Below are 26,236 nucleotides of genomic sequence, written 5' to 3'. Positions count from 1 at the left end.
ACTCTCGAGTATGTATCGCGTACACAAAAGACAACTGGCTATTCCGAATATTGCTGTTCGCCTCCGTCCCTCATTTTCTTTACACCGTATTTTTATAATCCATTTCTCGAGCGCCGTAAGCACCGCGCGAATTATGCAAATCGCCGGCTGCTCTGAATATTTAAATTATATTCCGTTTCTCTCGTTTCTCTTTCACCGCGTATCTTCGTATCCATCTCTCGATCCTCGAAGATCGCAGAGGACAAAAGCGTCGGTTATTTTGAATATTTATCGCACTTTAGATCATTCCTCGTCCTTAGGTACCATCCGCTTCCAGGAAGCGCGAAAGTATCGGTTATTCGTTTTACATCCCGTTTCTTATTCCTCTCGCGTCGTACTTACTTCCGTGTCTCGGAATAGTGGATTACACGGAGTCGTGGCACCCTACGTGTTTGCCCCTCGTTTTACTTTGCCACTCCTCGCCCTTCGTCCCTCTCGTCCAGCAGGATCCCCTCGTGCACATGGCACGCGGTATCGCGGCGGATCCGCTCGGGCGCAGACGCGCGACGGCCGCGGGGCGGACGTTGCGCGTTTCCAACGCCGTCGAAACCGGCTGCACAGGAACGCTCGTCAGCGGCGCACTCGTGCGCCGACCGCGACCGCGAACGCGGTACGTTCCGGATCCTCTCCTCTATCTCGCTCCGGAGTGCTCCGGAAAAAACGCGCGCGGCGCAGCTTCCGCGCGCTATCGGAGGATTTCTCCCCCCTCGGTGTGCCCCGGGTGTGCCCAGGAGGTGCCGACGAGGATCGCGGCTGAAACAATCACGCGGCGAGACTCGGTCGACCCCGACACCAGACGCGGGAAATATATTCAGTGTTGTAATCGTGTCGACGCGGCCGAAGCTGAAAGTCGCTCGATGCTGGAGAAGACATATCGGTATTCCGTTAAGAAAATGTTGATGTCTTTTAGGTGAATAAGCGTTTTCGCTTCGACTACCGCTTGATGTATCGATTGTCTTTTCTGTTTCTATTATTGTCTTCAGTTTATCGTCATGACGTTATTATTTTTGAGTTCGCATTGATTACTTTGAAATTGCTATTGTGTATACCACATCGGAAAAGTTGTTTAACATTATAGTTCTCTATATTGTTCTGTCTCAATAATTGAAAAGCATAAGTTTCCATGTAGTTTCATACTGGATAGATTTTAATTACGTGAGTTGCATGGTTGTTGCAAACGGCACTTTAATGTGTTTAGGAAATCACTCGCGACTTCGTTGCACGTGTTACGTTAGCGGGATGCCCAATAGTTCCATTACTGTTTCATTTAGAAGCGCTGTCGATATTAACATGGGAATGTTACATGGAAATGTTTAATGATGATATAACTGGGATATTATTGATAATTTCACTGTTAATTTATGGGCCCTTCAATAAATTGGGAATTGATAGTTGTGTATTAAAAGATTTAATGGGAATTTGACATCTCTCATCTTCTTAATTTTTAAACAGCTGATACCGTCAAAAATTTCTACTTTATAGCGTAATATAAAATTTTTATATTTTTATCTAGAGTTTTTTATCCTAGCCAAGTTTAGAAATAACGTTCCTATAAGAAACTCTGAGGCTTCATATAATTTTAAATAGTTTTAGTTATTAAAGCTATAGTCGCGGAAAAATTAACTGCTTTACGAAGAAATCGTTGTCATTATATTTGTATAAAGGTTATCGCAGATAATGGCACAAATAGAACTGGTACTCTTCAATATATATTTGTTCTGTAAATTTGCTTCCATTACGTTGCGTTTGACATCGAAATGCAGACAGACTACTATCAAGGAATAAAATCGCTATTACGTTTCATACTCGCAAGATGTGAGTTCATTTATCGTACAAGATTTATGTCAACAAGATTTATTTGCAGTCCAACTGGAAGATTAAATCGCACAATACGAAAACTTAATCCTAAAGTAGTAGATTTTCATGGCAATTGATACTGCAATTAATTATGAAAATTAATTATGAAAAGTACACAGACAGCTGTGCATATTTCATACCTCTTGTTAAATAGCCACGCGTAGGTATTTCATATCTCTTGTAATAATCGTTCTCGTTGTCAAAATACATATATATATTACTTATTTATATAGAACTTATACAAAATTTAACATTACAGAAGTTGAATTTACAAAGTGCTTTCATTCGCAATAATTTCGAAATCAGACAGAATGCTAGATTATTATTACGATACTTTGTTGAAGGGCTTTTGTCCGAAATAGTCGAAACATCAAAAAAAGGAATGCGTTACAGAACTGCGTAACCGGACGCTTTGAAATATTTTATTTGACGAGCGGACTTTGAAACGCTTGTTTGAAACACAACTACAACTCTGTTACTCGATTCTGCTTCGGAGAACGAAGCGCATTGTAATTGAGGGAAGCCTCGATGTGGAAGTGCACGTTCTCTTGTTTGTAAGTTATAAACACTCCTTCCTAACTTTAGTTCCACAGATTTCGATGTTTATGATAGCATGAGTTGCATAAAGGACGAAAGATCATGTTCTCTCCGCGTCTTTCGTCTACGTCACTCGCAAAATATCGTTTCCAACAGCATGAATAAAAGGTATCTAGAAAAGATACCTAAATATTAGAATATCCTTTGGATGTTTTCAATATCTGATAATAGAAAACAGCATCAAAAGAAAATCTTTTATTTTTAAAACGAATCGTGACAATGCGTGTTATAGCACATTCGTGAAAAACCATTATAACATGTGACATATTAGTTTTATTTGCGTAATGTATAATTGATGCGTTTTATCTGAGCCGCGGAAGGTTCAACATGAAAACATTTAGTGTTCATTGTTCCTCTCTCAATGTTTTTGCAGATTCAGTTTTGAATTATGAATGTTTTCGCAAATTGCGTTGTTAGACTTGAAATGGTCTTTTCCTCTTTCTACTGTACAATATATGTATGTATATCAGAAAAAATAATTTTTTATTTGAGATATTAAAATAGAATTCCGGATATCAGCATTTTTAATCTCCTGGAATTGATTCTCGAAAATCTGTAAGTTACTAACGCTGGATCTATAAAACCTCTTCAATTTATATTAATGTTAAAAGGCACTAATTAATTTCAAAGAATCAACATGTCATATAAAAAAATAATGATATGGTAAAGAATACGAAATATTTTTAAAATAATCCAAATTTACAGATGTAACATAAAAAAATTTATTTTTTTGACAAAGAGATTTATAATTGAATGAGTAACAGATTCACTGACAGATTAAATATAAAGTTTATTTAAGTTTCTTCTCAAAGTTTACTTTAAGTCTACAATTTCTACCAGAACTTGACATAAAAGTCTATTTATAATTCTGACTGCCATGCAGCACAAAAAATATTTAAAAATCAGGAATATGCGTATATATAGTATATATATAATATTTATTAAAATGAATGTATGCGAAATGTCAATAGTACTCTATCCTAAAATCTGATACGAATTTTATAGATCGCATAAAATTTTGCGAATATGTTATTACTTAATATATATATTATTTTGATATATATAATATATGTAACATACCTATATATTTTATATAGATACATATATTCATACATGTGCTATGCAACACATAAAATTTGGACCGTGCGGAATATGGAATGAAGATCCGTAGGTATTATTTATGGATCTCAATTTGCAGCTTTAACGCAGAAAAATTACAACTTTCATTACGAAATTACCTAACACGACAAGCTCTCCAATGCAGGGAAATTCTTCTGGACGTAACTTCGGAAAATAGCGCATCTACTTTTTTCCGCACGAATACGGTTCTCACCGAGCTTATGCCTGTTCATCGAAACGTGCTGTTTAACGTACAGTACGCCGTGTAATTAAATTCGGCAGCTCTCATTCGCGTCGTCAGAAGACAAGTTTGTCAAATCCGCATTACATGGACGTGTAAATCGGATTTGATGTCAGTTGCAAAGTAATTCACGAACTTTATTAAGGCGTTTACGTTCAATTCAACGGCGTCGAATAAGCAAAGAACGCCGCACTAATTATATACGGAAAACTGGGTTCCGATGAAATGAATTGATTTTCACATATGAAGGGTTGAAAGCCATAGTAATACAAGTCAATTATGATTTCGAGGAACAAAAGGTTTCTTCAACATATTTACTTCATTAGATTGCACCAATAACCTCAAGTCGATAGCTTCAAAAAAGTGATTTACATCACTATCTCTTTTACTCCTTCATATATTATAACTTATAATGTGAACAAAAATGTTATATACACATGGCTAAAATGATAGACAGTTCTTGAGTTATGGTGTATCAAAAGTGTAAAACTTTTGTTCACGGAGCGTATTATAGTATAATAATTAATACAGGTCTCTCTCCCCCTTTTTCGTCGTTCTTTTCTCCACAGTTACACGATAATAAATGATGCGCGATTTTTCTATCGGCGTTTATTCATAAAGTTCGGACCCTACCTTTGGAGATAGCAAGTCAAAAGTCGTCCGAGTGGAGATCAAAGATCGTGCGTTTAGCGGATTTTTTATTCAATTTTTAACGGGAAGTTAAAATTCGCCGCGAACTCGCTACGAGACGCGCTATACGTCGAAATGTATATTCCTAAATAAAAAGAAATATTTTTTACCGTTTAACACAAAAATTGTTATTCAAACTTCATTACGTTTTCCAAGCAATATTGCGCGAATATTGATATTAAAAGGTCACGAGAGTACAATGGAACTCACTCGCGCAAAGCTTACTTGTAAATTAGTATGCAAATTAAATAAAGTGGATGGAGGAACAAGAGTGAATCCTTGACATTTCAAAACTCATTTAATTAACAATAATTTAGTGATAATCGGAGAGCTTTGGATATTACATCCAATTACGAATAATGACGCTAAGTGATATTTTTGAAATTTATAGAAATGTCATTACCATTTCTATATTTTTCACTGACAGATATTTCCTAATACAGCTATTTTTTATTCGTCTTGTGTTCGTCTCTTAAAGAGTATTTTCCCTTGCATTTAACACATTACGTCGAGCATCACGATATTTTGTTAAAACACACGTAACCACGTTCCTTCTATTGATAAAACGTGATGGTAAAGTAAGCATGATGGATGAATAGATGATGTACGTCTCGACAAATGTGTATTCCGAACTAACATCACCAGAGTCGAGATCGAACGAAAATGTCGAGATATGTACACGACGAAGATTCATTCACTCTAACGTTTATTCGACAACCTCGATGTTGCCAACGATAAGAAAACTCCGTCATGGGCGAAGTTTGCTTATCTGGAAAGTTATTAATGGAAAGTTTTCTTCGGGGACTGTAGAAAAATTTTTTACGTTCTTTTATAAACGCTCTAAATGTTAATGTCGTTTCTTTGAAATAAAAAAAAATAGAAACTTATCCCCAGTTGCAAACCTGCAACCACTCTACAGTCGCGGGCATTAAACGGTAATAATTTTCCGATATCCGTCAGACTTTAGTTTTTCTACATTTTTTCATAATCCGAATTCCTTCCGCAGATGAAATTATAGTCCGATTATAAATAGCAACATTCTGAATACAAATGACGTGAATCTGCCTGTAAATGGCGTTTTAGCATCGCCGTAAGTTGAAGAGGCCAAGAAGCAATTTAGATTCGTTATCAGTTATTAATACGCCGCACCGCTGTCAATATCGATCATATCGAGATTATATTTGTTTATCTGGCAAATAAAGGGAAAGTGAAATAAGAATGGATACGAGGATGGCGACGCCTCAAAGAGCTATTACGATTTTGTCGTGAGTCGTTCGTCTAATGACGGGTTGCGGTAAAGATACTTCGCAAGGCATAGTGCACGTGAGTGGCCCTGCATGCGTCAAGTAATGTGAAACGCGCCGACACTGAAGCTTCAGCATCATACATGACACCTCGAAGAACACATGTGTAATGGCGCGAACGGCGTCACGTTCCTCGCATCCGACATGTCTCCTACGATATAAATTTAATATCCTCGCACTCGTCGCTAAATTCAATCTCGAGTACTTTTTCGCGTACCTTCCTCGTCGTATACGACGATCCTAATAAGCTCGATTCATCTTCGGTGGATATAATATGACACTTCTTCGTTGTAGCGGTAATCATATTTGAACCCTTCGGAATGGAAAGAAAGTTTTGATACACGAGCATTATATGTATAAATTCGTAACTTCGTATTATTAATAGTTATTTGAAATTTTATTATTACAGTCGTATGATATAACTACATTACAAATTTATAACTAATAAATTATTAATTGTAATTTATTAACTATTTACTAAAACTATTAATTAAAATTTAATTATTATCTAAAATTATACAATAGTTGCAGATATTATATATAATTATATATATATTATATATAATTTTAGTTATTATATAATTATTAATAATTTAAAAGCTACTTGTCACTGTAAATTTCAACGTTTCCAAATAGCTGTATCTTTCTTTTCAATAGCCATCGAAGTAACTGATTTTATAGCAGGCTTGTTTAGTGCATCCGCAATTGGACGCGTTGCTCATTATCGCATTTAATATTACCCAGTTAAAATAATCATGCTCTGTGTTAAAAGGTAATGAAGCGTGTTTCGAGCGTGGCTGTAACTGGGTCGAAGATGAAGATTCATAATCGAGCATATAAATAATCAAATACGCGTGTACAACATGTGTGTATGACACATGAGTCTCCATTCGTGCTGCAATGCCTGCAATTTCGGGTGGCAGTTACCTATACGTCAACGTTTGCTACCCGTACTAACTAATCAACGTTGTTAATTGACGCCGATGCTACGCGTTCCGTCCGCTCAGTTGAATCGCACACAGAAATCCGCCGATTAATGCAATGTTACTAAGAGAGAATCCGTTGTCTCATTGATAGACAGAAATGAGCGATTGTTCGTGTTCGATCGAGACTACTTATGAGAATGCTCCAGAATTCATTCATATGAAAGAGCTCTCTATTGTCATTCGATGGGGATAATTTCAGCATTCTGAAAACCAGGCTGCATCGCCGTAGATCCTTTTCTTCATTCTCACATTTTTTATTGTCTGTATGTAAATACATTTTCTTTCGTTTATTTTCGATGTCGAAAAGTTTTTTTTAACATTTTATCGCTCTTTAAGAATACTAATAGTCAAGGATATAATCATATTATTCTTTTACATATCACACTATTATATATATATATATATATATATATGAATTCGTAATTATATCTAATTTCGTCGAATTATATCTAATTTCAGTTATATTTAATTCATTCTATAGATCGTTTCTGTCATTAATTTAACTAAAACAGAGTGGAGTTAAATAATTTAACAAGAAAATATATTAAATTTGATTCAAATTTCATTTATTATTTACTAGTACACGTTAATATGACCGTCGTTTATTTTGAAACTAATCACAGAAATAGATTGATTTACGTTTTGACACATATAAAAGTTAAAAATAACAAAATATTAAACCTCTAACTCACGGGGTTGGGTTATAATTGCTCCTTTGATGTCTAACCATGAACAGCAATTGTTGGCATATTTAATATTAAAGGTCATGTTTGTCAAAACTATTATACAATCAGGTTTAATTAGGTGAGCCTCGTCTTTTAATCAATTCAGCATACTCACTAATTTCACAACACCTCGTATATATCGTTCATCGCATCACAGCTCGTTGGTCTTTCACCTCAATTAAAGTGACAAGGAGTAATCACGGTACATTCGTTATAGGAATCAGTAGTCGTCGATGTTCACGTCATAAGACTCGATGTGCCCCGCATTGTCATCTCAGGGATCATCGACGGTGCCTGCAATTATCCCGCGCGTTAGCGCGATCCGTCAATTAAGCCGCTTAAATCAGCAGCGGCGGGCCGCTGCTAATTAACACCGGTGTCCGCCCCGTCACCTCCGCCCTAGCCGGAGGACATCGCCTGGATCAGCGACTGACGGATTAAACGAGATATACGAGAGGTCATTTGCCACACGTGACGGCTACTCTCTTCCTTCTTTTATGAGTCTTTTCCGATCGTGGAAGATGATGCACGTCGTCCGATGAAGGTGGGTCCGCTTGACGAGGTGTCGCGGCGCCGTGACAATGCGGAAATATGAGACTTCCCGGACCGACCGGATCTCACCGTCGTCTTCGTCGGCAGTACGCTTGCACCGATGCGACTTACAACGGTTGCCGACGAGTACGTCCGACGTCCATTGAGGAAAAATGGGTGCCAATCAATCGACCCGGAGCGCGCCCACCCCCGGAGAAGAAGGTAATACCATCTGGCTTGCGAGGTGGAGAACGCGCGAATTTTTTATGAGCCTTGGGCACGTTACGCGAAAATGCTGGGAATTGGCTCTCGGTTACGTACATAGGCATACACACATACACACACCGTGCGGTAGAATCCGATATTTTATGAAGTAACGGAAAGAATGGGCACAACTCTCGACTTCAAGCACGTTCAAGATGGAGTGATTTAGCTCTCTATTTTTGAAGAATTTTTTAGTATTTTCTGTGAAGGTGAATATACAAAATAACGTCAACTTTTCAAGTAACTAAGTTATCGATAAAACTATTTCTTTATTGCGATCTCCTATAGCATTTATCTAAATTTATCTAAATTTAACTGGCGGAGAAATTAGTTTTCACGCTAAAGATAGCAGTTTGCTGATCAAGACAATTGACTAGAAGCTGGATTAGTAATAATTATATAACAAAGATAAAAAAAAAGATATATTGAAGTAAATTACTTTCTATAGATATACTTGACCCTGATTGAGATGAATTACTTTTATAGCAAGAATTAAAATGTCCTTGATTTATATTTATTATCAAGACATTATTAAATATGTAAATATTAGAAAGGGATGCCATCCCGAGTTATAACGTTCCGCTTGGTATCGTATAATTCGCATAACTTGAATTCTTGCTCGAACGGATACGCATCGACAACTTGCATCGTTTCACAGGAGATCACCTTATTCTATCATGTTTATACCTCACTGGGATCGTAAGCTCTCACAATATAGCTCACAAAATACGCGATACGGCGCGACGTCGCGTGGAAATGTTCGCCTACGACTCGATTACGGAATATCGAGCTGTTGCTGAAGCTATTAATAAATCTTTTCTGTCGGTTGTATCGACGGTCCCACGAACATTTAATTTCGCCTGGAAAAATCCAATATTCAATCCCATTGTAATTAAATTCCTGGAAAGAGGTGCCTTCTCCGCAATTCTTTCTCCGCGTGATTCCTATTTAACTTCTGTGACGAATATTAAAAAAATAGATTTTATCTTTCCATACCTGACAAGTCAGTCAACAACTTTAAGAAGGTCTCACTTTTATTTTTAATATATTTATATTTTATGGAATCCTACTTATATTTTATACAATTTTATTGTATTCAGTTTTTTTTTAAATGTACTTACTTATATATCACTTACTTATATGTATAACTTACTTATAAATAAATATAATTTCTATAATTTCTATAATAAACATAATTTAATCATCAGTATACACAACGGGTTAACATAACCCGATCTATTTTCAAAACTGCACGTTTTTTGTCGATCCCTTTTTACTTATTGTAAAATATCTTTTGCGTTACGACTTTTTCAACTTTCTTGCTCGAAAAATCTTTTTTTCTTTAAACGGTCCATTAAAAAAAAATTAATGAAAATTTATGCATTACAATCCAAGATACAAGCAAAATAAAATGCAGAGTAAAAAATATCCGTTGTGTATACATAGAGATTTTTTTGGATTGTGTATACTGAGAATTAATGTTATACTGTTTTATTAGGGAGTTTTTGCAATAAATCCAGATACGGTGAACGCTAAAGTCACGTTATTCTTTTCTTAATTAATTGTTAAGAAGAAGATAATCTGACCTTAGCGTTCATCGTATCTGGATAAACGGTATTGCAAAAACTTCCTAATATTTTTTAATTTCTTTAAAGCTTCTTTAATATTAAGTTCATGAACTGTTAAAAGATCCCATTCTTATTTTTGCGTCAGGACCCGCAGGAACCCTGCTTCAAAATTGATTATCTTTATCGTGGCGAGAACATGGTTCCCACGCAAGACAAATCTGGAGAAGATCAAACTCGAAATTCTGAAGTTGTTTGAACCTCTCCGGTTATGCGGTTTGGCTATTTCGGGAAAACCGGAACTGCGTATTCATGCAATATAAACTGTACATCTATCGAGATCGATCCCTGCGAGGATATGTAGTTCATGCATGCTTTTGATACTGCAGTTTGTAAACACTCCTAAATTTTTTGCGGAAGTGATAAACTTTCCAAATAAATCTCTGCCAAAAACTGCGATTTCTGTGTTTACTAAAGCAGTTGTTTAATTAACAGTCACATTTCATACAATTGCGGTAGTTCAATTAACAGTCACAATCACGAGTTGCTATCTGATAAGACACCTTTATGTTTCGCATAAAGAGAATTAGCAATTTAGAAATTGACTTATCGGTGAAACTAATGTCAGTACTAACTATACGAAAGCTGATCCCGATTAACGTCGAGTTTAATCCGGGAATAATTACTTAGGGTGTTTTTGTACTGTAATGGCGAATAAAATGTGAATTGTTATAAAATAGATAGTTTTCTTTTTTTTACATTCTTTCTTTCTTTTTTAATAATTATTCTTTACAAACTATTCTTTAGATGTGCAATTTCATCGAAAATTCGCAATAAAAAGGCATTAAATTAATTGATTTATTTTAAGTAATTGAAAACATTATGGATATAAGTTTAATCACAATTTCCTGAAAGAAGTAAGTAGAAGTCAAACAAATATATTAAATGATATCATAATAAGCTAACATGCTTGTTCCATTTAAATTATTTGTTTGATTTTTACTTATTTTCTTTTCAGGAAATTGTGATTAAATTTATGTCCATAACGTTTTCAAATGCCAATAAATCGGAAAACAATTATTAATATATAATATCTGCTCGGTTTCTATTTTTTCCAAAAAATTCTGAGTAAATCCATATTTATAATGTTCTCAAATGCCAATAAATCGGAAAACAATCAATAATATACAGTATTTATTTAATTTCTACTTTTTTCAGGAAATTGTGAGAAAATCTATATCCATAATTTTTTCATGCATAGGTATGCCAATAAATTGGAAAACAAGCAGTGATATTCAGTATCTTATCAATAATAATAATTTTAATTGGGATATAAAAACACCTCAGATGATCGTTTACACAAAAAAAATCACTCTCGAATTAATATTTTGCAAAAACGCAAAAATACGATAACGAACATATAACGATTCTGCGAACCGTTACGATTATTCATCCCAATCGCACTTCGATAAAAGGGGAGTCAATATGCTACCTACCGTTAAATTCGTCATTTCGCATTACCTCAATTGATTCGAATTTCTCTGTTGCAGTGAATTTCGATCATTTTCAAATCCTACGCGCCATTGGGAAAGGCAGCTTCGGCAAGGTACGTCGTTGTTTTGCAGTCGAATCACGAAGGGATGCTTACATATCGTTATAAACGAGCATTTTCGCGGCCCTTGTTTGCGAGTTTAACGATTTTAGAGTCGGTCCAGACTGCGGTTTCCCGTTTATCCTGGCAGGAATCCCTACAGTCTGTGTTTTTTTTTTGTGTTTACGTACATGGTAACAAGCACACCACTGTTCCCTGCGGTCTCGCTAATACATTCAGCAGTGAAGTAATTTATACGTCGCTTTCCAGCCGCACGGAAACCGCGTTTGAACCTCGGAAATGAACAGTAGGATTTCTGTCTTCTTATTATTAACACAGTTCAATTTCTTTTGAGTCGCCCGAATCGTACATAGTCTATTAGTTACTTTTCGAATTCGTTTATAACATAAATATTGTATATTATTCGAAGAACAGCACGTGAACCAACAGGCGCACATTTATTCGTTCCGTAACGTAGAAACGCGGCAAACACGAATTGCATTTATGCCGCTATAAAATGCATTACGCTCTCGATCGTAAAAAAAAAAGCGCGTCCCACGTCGCTTTTATATCTATCAGTAAGGTCGCTGCGAAAATTCCGAAACTCGTTCCCTCACTTTTTATGGGCTAGCAAGTACGCGATGCTCCCCATTGTTGAATAAACATTAAAATGTAGGAATTAAATGTTCATAACAGACAATCGCAGTCATTTACTGCTTAAAATTGTTTTCAGTTTATTCCAGATTTTTTACAGAGGAACTATACGAGACGTATTTTCTTTCGAATAACACATAGCGATACAAAAACGAAATATAGTAAATATCAACGTTTACCGCAAACTATCTAGACAAATAAACGAAGACGTTTTATTGTCTCTTTTTTATTATTATTCTGCGGAATTAAATATTTCGCGAATATCGAATTCACCGATTCGAAAAAACTTGCAGACGATTTTAGTGTGGAAGCCACGAATTTGCAGGAATTAAGTTTTGATGCAATTGCTGCCTACAGGTTTGCATTGTACAAAAACGTGACAGTACCGGCAATATGTACGCCATGAAGTACGTACATAAAAACGAATGTGCGGAGCGTGGTGCCCTGAAGAATGTGGCGAGGGAGGTGGAGATCCTGTCGAAGTTGGAACATCCTTGCTTGGTGAATTTATGGTTCAGCTTCCAAGGTAAATCGTTTTTTGAGACATCGATCACACTCAGTCATTCTTCTAAATCTCATGGAAAACTCATAAAATATACAAAAGTTCTAAAAGTCTTGGAAAAAATTTTTCATAAATTTTATCGTTTCGTCTCCTTTTTATTGGCGATTTGAAAAACATTAACACTACAATATTTTTGTTATGAAAAAATCAATTTTAATCACAACCGAAAAATAATGAAAATTGAGACTAAAATAGCTTTTTAATGAAAATAGCTTTTTAACGAAAAATTAATAACAAATTGCTTATAAATAAAAACAAACGCTGTAGAAAACAATTTGTAATGTATATATTTATAACTATGAATTTTAATGAACGCTAAAATTATAATATTTCGTTGTGAATTCACCGAATTTGTGTATAATAATTGCTTTTCATTGTGATTAATAAAAATCACGATAATTAACGTGGTTGATGATTATCCGGAAAATTCTAATTCACGAGAAAACGATCAAAGACAGAGAAGCGTTTACGGAGTTAATGAATTTAGGTATTTATAAAAAGGATAAAGAGTCTTTGAACACTTTAAACTGGTTTTTAATAAACACTGTAACTTTTCTCGCTGTTCTTTGACTTAATATCTTTATAATTAAATTCTGAATTTTTTTTCTTGAAATCACGTTTACATTTTTAAGAAGGTTTTAATTTACTAATTATTTTAGATATTAATATTACAATATTCATTTATTACAATATTTTTTCTTTTCTGTAGGAATAAAACGAATAATATTTCTTATTTGTATGTTAATTTTTACAATTTCAATAGATTTTGCCTTTTTTTTATTTAAAAAGGGAAGACCAGATAATATATCATAAAAGTACAAAATGAACGGTACTCTTGTTATTATTCGAAACTATATAGGTACGATGTCTCTTTTTTGAATCCTTTTATCCAGTCGACAAACGCGTATTAAACGATTATGCTTTATCTCGCAAAAACACACAGCATTTTATATTGAAAGAAGCTGAGTCCTCGACGTCGGGAATACGGACGGTGCATACAAATATTTATGCAAAAACGAGCAATATGAAACTCGCACAGTTGCCGTGAAGACTTTAATGAGAGTTCGTCTGCCAACTCTGTAGGTGGGTCAAATATTAAACATTCTAAACGAAATGCGCATATCGCTTGTAAAAACAAAACTATGTTGCCGAATTTTTTCGTCGTTAAATGTTCTGATGGATAGGTCGCGGATTAATTTTTAAATAATGAAAGTGTAACCATTAAAAAAATTACTAGGATTCTTCTCGCGAAAAACGGATAATAATTGAACAATAAGAAGCAAATAAAAGAAATAATCTCGAAATAACGAAAAAATATTTGTCATAAATTTAATATTTTTGACACTTTCCGAACCGAATTCAATATTGAAACATTAATTATACAGTTTGTTCATAATTAGGTAAATAATACAATTTATAAATAATAATGATAATTTATTTTATAAATAGTTTAAATTTTGAGAGATTTCTGGTATACCTATAGTATTTTGCATAAAATTATATATAGATGTAAATATTGATATGGTCACCGTGTAACAATTAGCAGATTACAATCTCTGTTACTGAGATTACAATCTCATATAGCTTGTGTCTATACTGTCTATCAGAATAATCAAGTTAAAAGTTTCCTCATGTTCAGCTATTATGGTTTCTATTTTCATTTGTTTTATTCGAAAGATATCGCTTTGTGACACATTTAACAATACGTGGAATATATAAAACGAACCAACGAGCACGTGGATACAAATTGAACGCGTAGTTTAATTTTTAACAGAAGCTGCCCATATTTTAATTTCTTAATTGCTTTAAGTATTGTATAATTTAAATATGTTTCTAATTGTACTTTGATCTTTGTGATTTACACTTTAATCAAAGCCCCGTGAATATATTTTGCTATATAACGCTATCGAATAAAGGAGCAGCAAATTATGTAAACAAGATGATAAAGTTACAGCGATTTCACGTGAACGAGGTAAATTACTCGACTCGATGAAAATGTATTCGACAACTGTATCGATTAACAATATTATACCCAAACCAGGAAAGTTACAGCAACTCCAATAATTTCGTTTGAACGTTTTTAATAAACGTCGCGCCATAAAATTCACGTATGCAGTTTCGCGGCGCGTCTATTTGTTAAAGGTCCGTTTATACCGCGTATTGTTTGAAATCGGTTTTATGGCTCCGTAGATGAAATATCGGGACAATAACGCATCTCCCGAACTCCGTGCTTGACTGTACTGGACCAATATTGATCGGTCAACCGTTCGACGAACCATGCGTCGCTCTCATCTCGCGAACGCGCGACGTGTGAATGTGACAAAAAAGAACGACCTTTGGGTAGGAGGAGAGAATCAAATGCTTGTTACGCCCTGTTGCAGACGAGGAGGATCTCTTCATGGTGTCGGATTTACTTTTGGGCGGCGACCTGAGATATCATATCCAGCAAGAGATTGTGTGCGTCGTGCTATTCGTGGCAGAAATCGCACTGGCGCTCGATTACTTACAGACTCACAGGATCATCCATCGAGACATCAAGCCGGACAACATATTGCTGGACGAAGAGGGTGAGTCGATGATCTCTCTTCCGTTCGTCGATGATCTCTCAAATCCTCATCTTCATTCGCGTCAGCTGTAGTCGACTAAAGATAATTAATTTCGTCGAGAGAATTTAAGGGGTTACATTTTGGATCCTTAAAAAGAAGGCTATTTTTTGAGAATTTTTTGTGCAAAAATGATAAAGTAAATTAAAAATCTATAAAAACATTCATTATGTATTGAAGTATACAAAATTTTTTTTAAAGAAAATGGCACTGTAGTTGATTGAAATAGATTGATTTTCAGTGAGCACTCGATCGACGTATAATTACTACGAAACGATTTGATCTAGAACAAAAAATAAAGAATTTTTATTTTCTATATAACATTTATTAAAGAAGTACATAGGGGTTTTCAGAAATATATTTTTTTGTGAAAATTATGAACATTTGAAAAAAAACGATCATTTTTTACCAAAAAATTTTGCACAAAAATATTAATATCAATAATTCATAACTAATCATAAAATTGGTATCTCTGAAAGTTTCAAATAAATCGAATGAAAATTGTAAAAGTTATGATGTATGCCGATTTGAAAAATGTCGTTTTGAAAAAGTAAGGGGATACGCTTCAAAGGATCAATTGTAACTTTGTAAATACTTTGAATTTTCCATTCCAAATGGGGTTATATTTTTACATGTATAAACTATTAAACTTTAAGGGAAAAAAATATTTTCGACTTTTTTCAAAGTTTTAAAGTGGTGTAACTTTTTAGTTCCGTAAATGCCATGAGATTTCCTGAAAGTTTTTATCCAACTAGGAATCTCGGAAAAACGCTTCAAAAATCTGACCGTCGTTTTATATAAAGCTCAATGCACGAAATGTCTCTTACTTTGTAATTTTATATAAATTTAATTTAGAGGTTTTTAACTCGTAAATTGTTTAATTGTTTTACCTCCGAGAGTTCTGCATGTGTATGCATTTGCATTTATAATATGAAAGGCATTCTCATAGGAGAGAGCTTTTATTAATTGTTAAAATTAATTATTAACAAAATTAACTGCGATTTAATTATGATATCGTGTAAAATCGATGCGTTACATGCGTTCATTAAATAAAGCCGTACAGCTTATTATGAATTTTAGAGGAAGGATCACGAAAGGATTTAAGAGCATAACGTAATCTGTATGACCAACGAATCAGTCGACATCCCTCGTCACCATTTTAAGTCATGGCTTTAACAATGGTCACATAATCCCGAGTTTCATTTAACACAATGCAAAAGTTGTACTCAATGTAAACATGAGATGAGACACTCGAGTAACCTCTGCGGTGAATGTGGACATAAATAAACTTTGAATCTGATCAATTAGTTTTGCACGTGCGCGTTTATAAATCGAGCGAAAGAGCAAATATTTTCAACATATGCATAGAGAAGGAAACGAGAGATTTCCCGGGAGAAAGGATAAATTTATTTCTCCGCATTTATAATATTTACCATATTTTTGTACTTAAATCATCGAAACTAGCATTGGCGAATTTAGAAATTTGTCAAAAGGGGATCACAAGCGAAATTTTTTTTTTAAGTTCAAATATGAAAAGATAGAGAGAATATTAAATTATTATTTAAATATATGATTACATTGAAAAAATATTATTTAAATGTATAATTCATAAAACCTTTTATTTAAAATTATATTAACATAAAAAAAGAATAATATAATAGAATCTATGTTTTCTGTATCTAGCAGTTTCGTAAATTAAAAAATATGTTTGGAATGTCAAAATTGTGATTAAGCATTATCGAAATATTAAAAATATATATAATTTTTGTTGTAAATATTTTTAAAAAAGGAGAGGGAGGCTACTTCAAGGGAGGCTTCTATATGACTTCCCTGTGAATCCGTCAGTGAGTTTGGTGCGTCGCAAATCTCAAAATAGTTGTCATTAAGCTAGAATTAAGCTCTTGTCCAACACTGATTCTCGTTTGCATATCAAGCACCGATCTGGTGGTCACTGATGTCGGTGACACCACAGACAAACGTTTCTAATCGCGCCCATGATTCAGTTACTCCAAAACGCCAAGCAAGAACCGGATTATCCTTCGGGCGAGAGAATCTCGCACGGCGAATGAGATTATTCGTGAATACGGGCCGCTGCAATCGGCGGGTTTTAGCGGGATTAACCATCGCCTACGTTCGCGCGCCATTCATCCGCCCATCACGTTCACCCTTAATCTTGTGAGATTATTATATATCCTGAATGTGGATTTAGCAGATTGTAACGATATATAAGACGCCATGACGCGACGACGCGTGCGACGCGAAAATTACCTGCGAGGAACAGCACGGCCGTACATCGTGCTAATTGTAACGAACGTCGTTCTCTTCGTAAGCAGAATTAATATGTTGCGGCTTTCCCGAAGAAGGATTTTCTATTATGTAGTCTTCCGTAATTACAATTTTTAAGTATTATCTCTTAACTAGAATTTCGAAAACTAACTGACACCTTACAGAAGTTTTATTTCCAATTATGGGCGTATCCAGGAGGAATTTCGAGAGTCCAAAACATCCTGAAATTTTGTATCCATTTATTCATTTTAATTGTAAAAAATACAGCTTTATTTTTGACTCTGAATATCTTTTTGTTGCTACAAATATTTTTTTCTTTCCGTTATGACAATGTAACTAATTTTTGGAACTTCCATTAGTTAGAGCTTTGACAGAGTGTCCAATATATCAAAAAAGTTTTCGCAAAGTTTTTGAGCCAGAAAATAGAATATACGCTATTGATCGGTACTCCATTCACAACTACACATGTCGTTTTTAATAACTTTTTAATAAAATTTTATTAATACTTTTTTCAGAAAAAAATATAAAAATAATAATCATTTTCAAAAGGAATAAAATGAGGAATAAAAAAGAGACATTCTAAGCTCTAAAATACCTAAAAAAAGTAATTTATTAATGTAAAAAATTGCTGTTTATATGATAACAGAATTGATAAATTCCTTTCCCCCTGTCTCTCTAAATCCTGAATACGCCCATGTTTGCAATAATATCATTTTAGGAAGTTACCTTCAAGGGAATAAGATTTTGAGGATCCTTCAAGATCTCAATGCGGCTCACGGAATCTTATAATGAAATAAGCAGAGCAAGGCCTTATTATGTACTTTTTACCAGATATTGATACTCTCTCGCGTATCTTCAGTATTTCGCTCGTTCTCAGAGATTCTTGAGAACGACGAAGCGCGATGAATTGCTTCTCTTGCTTTATCAATACGGAATGTCGCCTCTCATCCTCGCACGAGCTAGGATTCAGAAATTATCGGTGACGCTTTTTCCGCCTTGCTTCTCCTCAGTGATATCGATTTATTGTCAAAGTATTGAAGACTTCACCGGAAGTTGCCATAAAAGGGAAAAGCCGAGTAAATCTTGAGTGAGACGCTAAATAATACAGACACTTCGGGCTCTTGAGCTCTTGGCTCCTTGGATTTATATACATTTGTTAGTCGAGCGAAACGAACAAATACAAACAAATCAAGAGCAAGACCAATCCGCAAGGCGGATTAGATTGCCGCACGAGATCGAAGGCTGTCACCGCTTGGGCACCCGCGAAAATTCTATTAGCATAAGCGTTAGAAAATGATATATTCGGTTACGTCCGAGCGATTGCCTTATCGATTTTCCGTTAAACGAAAATTAAGCTTGTGGCGGTAATGACGGCAAACAATGCGTGGGTACATATTGTACCATCTTTGACGTTGGCAAAATTACAAGAGCGAGAGGGAGATGAACAAATAGGGATGGCGAAACAAAAAGAGTCGTGCTGAAGGTTGGATCCTCTTTAATAGAAAGATCGACGAGGGTGCGACGGAGAGTGCGATGGCTTGTTTCGTCAGGAAGTGCCTCGGGGACGTGAAAAGCAGATACGTACATTTACGATCCCGAAGAAGGGAACGAGGTGGAGGTCGCAAGGAAGGAGGTTATCCTAATTTTCTCTTGCACCTGGCCGACGGCTGTTTGAATCCCGAGATTGCCTCTGCATCATTTAAAATTACGCACCGGTGTCCCTACTGTTATCGCTCGGCTTTCGTATCCTATCTAGCGTAGCATGGGAACTATTCAACCGGAGAAAATATCGCTCGAGGGACATCAAGCGACATAAAATACAGCTGTTCCGTGTGTGGATTCATGCCAGACGACATAACGAATGACAGAGCGGGTCTCAATCGATTTGGCTTATGTGAGAAGAGAAATCGATTTCGGAAATCAATCGAAAGTGAAAAATGCTTCCATAGAAATTGGAATCGCGAGGAGATATCTTCGAAATTTCCTTGTGCAGAGAATTTATTGAGGATGTATTACATATTTTTGAACAGAATCTTTATGAAAGTAATACAAAAAGTTTGGCGACGATTTAGAATCTGAATAAAAAATTATTTCGATAAGAAGCAAACATGATTTTAAAAAATAATTAAGATAAAATGAGAAAATTTTAATTTAACTGTAAAATTGTATTGTTAAACATAAATATTAACCTTATTAAATTGTTTCATTTTTCTATGGAAAGTATTAGTTTCCAATTCCTGTCACTTTTTGCAGAAACTATACACCTGACATATAACATTCTTAAATAATTATCCAAGAAAAAAACCATTAAGTAACTAATGAGTAAATCTCCTTCCTTTACGATAGTCTCTCGAAGTCTCCTCTTAAAGGTCACTTCACTTGCTCGCTCGCTCGTAATTCCATTATCGCAATATCATTAAAAATAATTATAATCTAGAATATTTGCGTAGTTGAGGAAACTAAAGGAGCAAGGTAATTTAGCATAATATGGCAAAATGAGGTGCGGTTAAGAACTTCGGAGGGCCAACCTGTAGTCTGATCTACAGTCTAGCATCTTGCGCATAAAACTTCGTTCTTTCGGGAGAAAGAGAGACGTAGAAACTTTACCACGTAGAAACTTTCATTAAAGTCTAAAGCGTAACTACAATGGCGAACGGGACAAAATTGTGAAAATATGATAGACCACTTCTCACTTTCTTCCGCATTCTGCGATGCAGTCGTCGCAATTTATTCCGTTAATTTTACCTAGACACGACTTCGCGCACGCGAGATCATGAGACGTCAGTAGACGTCAGTAGGAAGAGGCAATTTAGCAGATTGAAGCCATCAAACGTTTCATGAGCTAGTCAAAGTTAAGGGAGCACTCCAAAGGAGCGTCCCTAATCTATCTTGAAGATATACGAATCAGTGAATTTCGCAACGATGGTCTCTCACATTATTCATGAACGAGTTGTTTAAATAATATATCACTTGTTTTTCATTTCCGTAGACGGCTGTCGATACCAAAACTGAGTGGTGAACGCAGTAGGTATCGATTATTTCCATCGGAAATTGTTATCGAAAGCTTATACTTCTAAAAGTGGTTGTGAAAATAAACGTTTAATTTTAGAACATACGCTCTAGCAAATTAAATGGCTAATAACTTCCACTTTAAAAAATTTTTAACAATTTTCTGAACGTTGTACGTTTTATTATTTTTTAATTATAAATCGATTGGGTAATTGATTGCAAAAAGTTATACGGACAACAAATATTGGCTTAATATCGGTTTCTTATTTCTATTGACGAGCAATGAATGATAAACGATCACCTCAATGAAAAGATTCTGCTTTCCTTAAAGAGGTCGTCAATTTTTATATCCCTTTGTATACAAGGTGGGGAAAGCTATTCTTCCCTATATATACGCAAACTACCCACGTGCCTGGCACTAAAGCACGGAACTCAGCTACAATGGGGTGATTGTGTGTTATTGCGATGATGTGTGCGTCGGAGTTCATTCTCTCTCTCCAGTTTACATCGTTGCTCGAGCCACATTGCGGTCGACACGATGTTTAGAAAATGGCAACGGATAAATATTGCGGGTATAGCGTGGCGCACGCGAGAGAGCTCCGACATATAGCGTTGGAAAACCAATATCACGCGCGCGTGCGTGTTTGTATGTTAGGTGTATGTATCCATCCCTTAATAGTCCTCTGATGACTCATAGATATAGCTATGCAGTATATACTGTATATAGTTAGGGTCCGTTAGGCGTTCATCCCACAAGAAACATCTAAAGATCGTAAACTTACACGTGTATTATTCACACGTGTTAATTGCCATTATTATACCCTATCTTTTTATAATACCTTAAGCGAGGGCTGGGAAATATAGAAAAATATGCTTTACCACTTCTGTAATTTAGAACGTTAAGGCCTACATTCAGTCATTTCTTACATTTAAGATCTTCTAAAATGTCATAAGCTAAACACAGAGTCCTATTAACCGTACGACTGGAATCAGACTACGCATTGAAGATTGAGATTGAAGATTGAAGATTAAAATGTGATCAATAAGGACAAAGAAATTTTATTTTGATTGACTGGTCTAAGACATTACTTAAGATGGTCTTAAAATAAGAACGGAATGTGAATATCAGTCTAAGTTTTGGGTTGCAATAAACGCAAGATTGATTAATTAAATTTTACAAATAATATTGGTCAACAAAGTTTCGATAACATTTCGGTAAAACCTACATTTTGTGTCTCTGTTGACTTTATTTTTCATGTCTGATATTCAAAAAGGTACAACATAGCATTTTTATGTCATCAAAGAGAAATTGTTTTTAAAAAATCTAAATATGTGTGTGTGGCGAAGTCTCTTCTTACACATTTTATATAAATACGTCAAATGAATTTTGTTATGTGTGTGGCTGTTTCATTATGAAATCACAAAGTATATCGCTTACAAAAACTTTGAAGGAAGTTTATTATTTGTATTTCACAAGTTAGAAATCAGAATAAAAGTTGGATTCTTCATGTACGCTGTATACGTTATTATGTATCTCTTTTCATATTGTTGAAAGGAAAGAAAGGAAAATTTTAAACCTATCTGTGTGTGTGACGAAGTAAAAATGCAACTTATTAATCGATAGTCATTACGTATAATTGCTGTTTTTTTCCTTAAGAGAGATGTTTCAAGGCGCTTAAATATTTCATTTAATTAATTATGAACTTATGATGGCAAACTACAGAAGATAATTTGCTTGTTTAGGCCACGCCCATGTGACAGACTTCAACATTGCTACTGTACTTGAAAACGGACAGTTGGCAACTTCGATGTCTGGGACAAAACCATACATAGGTATGTGTTAACGAATAGTCCCATAACTTTACCTTATTCCACATAATTACGTTTTAAATCACGCGTTTCGTTATTTAATTTCGATATTTTAATCTTTATTTTCACAATATATTCAATATATTTAATTAATTTCAAAACATCAATAGCGTTTTCTCTCTCTATATATCATATTATTATTTAAATTGTTATGCGCGCACATTTCTCTCTATACATATTTAATACAAATGCATGTCAGGTTTATAATTTATAATTGCGGTCAATTTTATTATTTTCATAAATTGTTTCTGCTGATTCTTATTCATCTCATACGGTAGCTTTTACTTTACGAATCAAAGAAAGATTCGCGATCTTTAAGTGAAAGCTGCATCCTTACATCAAACAAGATATTGCGTGGTATCAAGAGAAACTCATGTCTAGAGAAAAAGGGTCACATTTCAAAAAGAATAACGAGCTTCCTTTGTTCCCATGCATCGATTCAAATCCATCTTTTATGTCTATTTTAAACTCGGAGTCGCTCTTGCGAATAATGTGACCGGTACGCTTTCTTGCATTTCTTCTTTTTGACATGGATCAGCCCCGGAAATTTACATGTGTTCTTGTGAGGAATATGGTGTCTTCGGCTACGGATTCGCGGTGGACTGGTGGAGTCTGGGAATCCTCGCTTGGGAGACCCTAGCCATGGAGAGACCGTACCCACTTCACTCCACAACGTCCAACAGGGAGGCTCTGAGGATCTTGAAGGTAAGATACAAGTGTAACAAAAAAATATGAAAATTTAATTCACGCGAGATAAAAAAAGTGCTTCGCGCGAGACTCTTCATTTATTTCCTCTTCCACCTCGTCCAAATAAGTTACGAGGTACAAGTAAATTTTTTTGATCGTTCTTGAGTATTCTGTTAATTAAGGTTACATCATGTCTCAGTTGTAACGTTAATTAAGGACTTGTCATGAGCGCGCCGTTGGCGCGACACGTGCCACGACGTGTTATAATGTTCTGCCCTGTGCGTCCATCCGCTTGCATAACACGAGCATTTTAACATGTCTTGCAACGTTTCAGTTCTGAATAAATTCAAAAGTAAATACATGGGATATACAACGTGAAAAATATTATGTATTTCAGTATATAGGTTCTTGGAATTATGTTCGTGATTATGAAATTGATCTAAGTCTTTTTTATTTGGAGATAATCAGGATTGTCAATCTTGAAGGATTATCTCTTAATAGTTTATTAAAAAAAAAAACCATTTTATAGTGTCTTTTTTTATGAAACAGTTATATAAAAAAAAAACATGTTTTGAGGTTTTGAATTCTACGTTTTCACAAAAAATGTTTGGTTGTTCACTTTTATTTTTACAACGAACACGAGAAGGTACTCGTATGATACGAATATCTCGTTTTTCAGGAGGAAAGGCCGGTACCCTCACACTGGAGTCCGTCGATACGCGATCTCCTGGACCGCTTGTTAACTCTTGCGCCGAGCACCCGAGTGTCGTGCTTGAAAGAACTAAAGCGGGTGAGCGCGATGAGGGATCTGGACTTCGACAAGGTGCTGAACAAGCAGATAAAGCCGCGCTTCACCCCGCCGAAGGATCATCTGAATTGTGATCCCACCTTCGAGCTCGAGGAAATGATAATCGAGACGAAACCGCTGCATAAGAAAAAGAAACGCCTGGCTAAACAGAGGTCGGTTGCTTTTGCGTAATCATCGTTTTTTTATTGTTAAATAGAGTGAAAATTTCGCTGACGAAAATAATGACACGAGTTGTCACTGACAATTAATATTTTATTTATTTTTAATGCAAACACACCCAGAATGTTTGTCTGTATCTAGAAAGATATAAGACAGAAGTTGTGTTCGCATTAATATAAATACGAATTTTCAGTGAAAACCCGTTTACCGTTCTCAGGGGATTGCGGCCAACGGAAATAAGATTTTTACCGTAAAATCTGTGATAATCGCAGTATGCTGCAAGATATTTTAAAATTTTCTATATTTTGAATTGATATATTTCCCGGAAAAGACTCTTTCTGAAGTAAAGCTTGTATTCAACTAGTATTCCTATATATTCAGAATCATAATATATTATATTTTTGTATTTTTAAGAGCTCGCAGTTCACAATCACCGTAAAAAAAATACTTAATTGTCTCTTTTTTAGATTTATATATATATATATATTTTTAATAATATTATATATTTCATGAAGACTTAAATCGGACAGTCTCATATAAATGTGACATGCTCTTGTTATTTCTCTTTAAAAAAGACATTATTTTCAGGTTAAAATTTTTTCTTTCTATGGCGTTGCAGAATCTATCTTCGAAATTATTTTCACGCCAGAAAATTACCATGGTGTCCTGAATAATACAACGCAATCTCTAGCGACTGTTATGAGCTCAAACATCTTGAAATTTACGTATTTCTCTCGCGATCCCGAATATTACCTAGGTAATTAATATGCTAATTGTCGAAGTAATATCTCGACATCCCGTTGCAGGTCGCTCAGGGTCGAACACTCGGCGGAAGACGCCGCCGGTGGGTTCGCCGAAGGGGCTGGATCGAGCGTAGACACGCGGAGATTAGCTTACATCCCAGAATACCGGGTGTACAATCGCGAGCGCGAGATCGAGAGACAGGAAAGAGAGAAGAAGGAAAAACAGTGGGAGGAGGAACTGAACACTGCCATGAAGGGTGCCGAAGAAAGACTCAAGTACGCTCGAATAAAAAAGTTCCTCGGGGTTGTTGACACATTTTCTCTTTTTTTTTCCTCTCTCATCTGTCCATCGATAGCTATTGTTGAAGATTAATGTTTCAAATTGAATAATCCTGCGCTCTATTTCGTTTTTTAAATATTGCCTGATATCGTACTCAACTCCCGCAAATAATCCCGACTCCTGGAATTGAAACCTCTCGGACGACACCGTGTACTTTAATCTCTCTCGAGCGATACGATATGTCTTTCCCTCAGCGCTCGCAAGTAGCGATATATCCGTGTCGGAACCCTTTGATTACAGAACAAAGCAGCAACATCTGCCAGCCCAGCGAACCGGAAACCGACTGAGCGTCTCGACGACGAGCGTCAAAGCGCGTATAAACGCGTCGCCGAGGCAAGGTCGCCGAGCGAGCGCCGCGACGTCCTCGGACATCGACTTCATCGACGCAAGTCCGGAGCCTAGTACGTCTTAGATAATACTGGACACGCTATATTCGATGTAGCCTATATGAGAGCAGTAGCATTGGCGGATCCAAAAAGTCAAGGGCCATTGGCGCGCCGAAAGCGAAATTTTTTTTAAGATCAAATATGAATATAGAATGCTAAATTAATATTTAAATTATTGTATAGAGAAAATATTATTTGAGATGTATAATTCATAAAACGTTTTATTTAAAATGATATTAACACAAAAGAAGAATAATATAACGAAATCTATGTTGCTTATGTCTAGGAATTTCTTAAATTAAAAAATATTTTTAGAGTATCAAAATTGTGATTAAGTATTTTAGAAATATTAAATATATATATATTATTTTGCTAAATATTTAAAAAAAAAGGAGATTTCAAAGAGGGAGACATAGCCTCCACCCAGTGAGAAATGATAATGGAATCGACATCAAATCGACGTCGATTCGACATCGATTTCATTGTCATTTCTCACTGAGTATGGCTCCCGTGGATCCGCCAGTGAGTAGACTTCTTCAATCCTACAAATGCACGCGGAACTCCGACAAATCTCGCACTTGTCATAAAAAGAAGTATCTCTCTGGCATTCAATTATCTCCC

General features: G+C 35.4%; 1 protein-coding gene across 1 annotated transcript; it reads left to right on the top strand.

Moving 5' to 3' along the window:
- The first annotated feature begins 635 nt into the window (after positions 1-635).
- On the top strand, positions 636-25,740 carry LOC108728469 (serine/threonine-protein kinase 32A). Its single transcript, XM_018457026.1, has 10 exons — positions 636-949; positions 7,776-8,311; positions 11,469-11,524; positions 12,521-12,689; positions 15,107-15,292; positions 22,367-22,456; positions 23,031-23,197; positions 23,859-24,139; positions 24,953-25,165; positions 25,470-25,740. Exons 2-10 carry the CDS (start codon positions 8,263-8,265, stop codon positions 25,639-25,641), a joined length of 1,383 nt encoding a protein of 460 aa, XP_018312528.1. The 5' UTR covers positions 636-949; positions 7,776-8,262; the 3' UTR covers positions 25,642-25,740.
- Positions 25,741-26,236: the final 496 nt, after the last annotated feature.

This window comes from Mycetomoellerius zeteki, unplaced genomic scaffold, assembly GCF_001594055.1.
Source record: "Mycetomoellerius zeteki isolate Tzet28-1 unplaced genomic scaffold, Tzet1.0 scaffold62, whole genome shotgun sequence".
Taxonomy (NCBI): domain Eukaryota; kingdom Metazoa; phylum Arthropoda; class Insecta; order Hymenoptera; family Formicidae; genus Mycetomoellerius; species Mycetomoellerius zeteki.
This window is presented reverse-complemented; position numbering and strand designations above follow the sequence as displayed.

Excerpts from the sequence above, each read along its gene's own strand:
- LOC108728469 (XM_018457026.1), top strand. The coding sequence starts at position 8,263 with ATGGGTGCCAATCAATCGACCCGGAGCGCGCCCACCCCCGGAGAAGAA. Across the intron at positions 22,457-23,030 it reads TGGGACAAAACCATACATAG|CCCCGGAAATTTACATGTGT; the intron begins GTATGTGTTAAC and ends GACATGGATCAG. Across the intron at positions 24,140-24,952 it reads AAACGCCTGGCTAAACAGAG|GTCGCTCAGGGTCGAACACT; the intron begins GTCGGTTGCTTT and ends ATCCCGTTGCAG.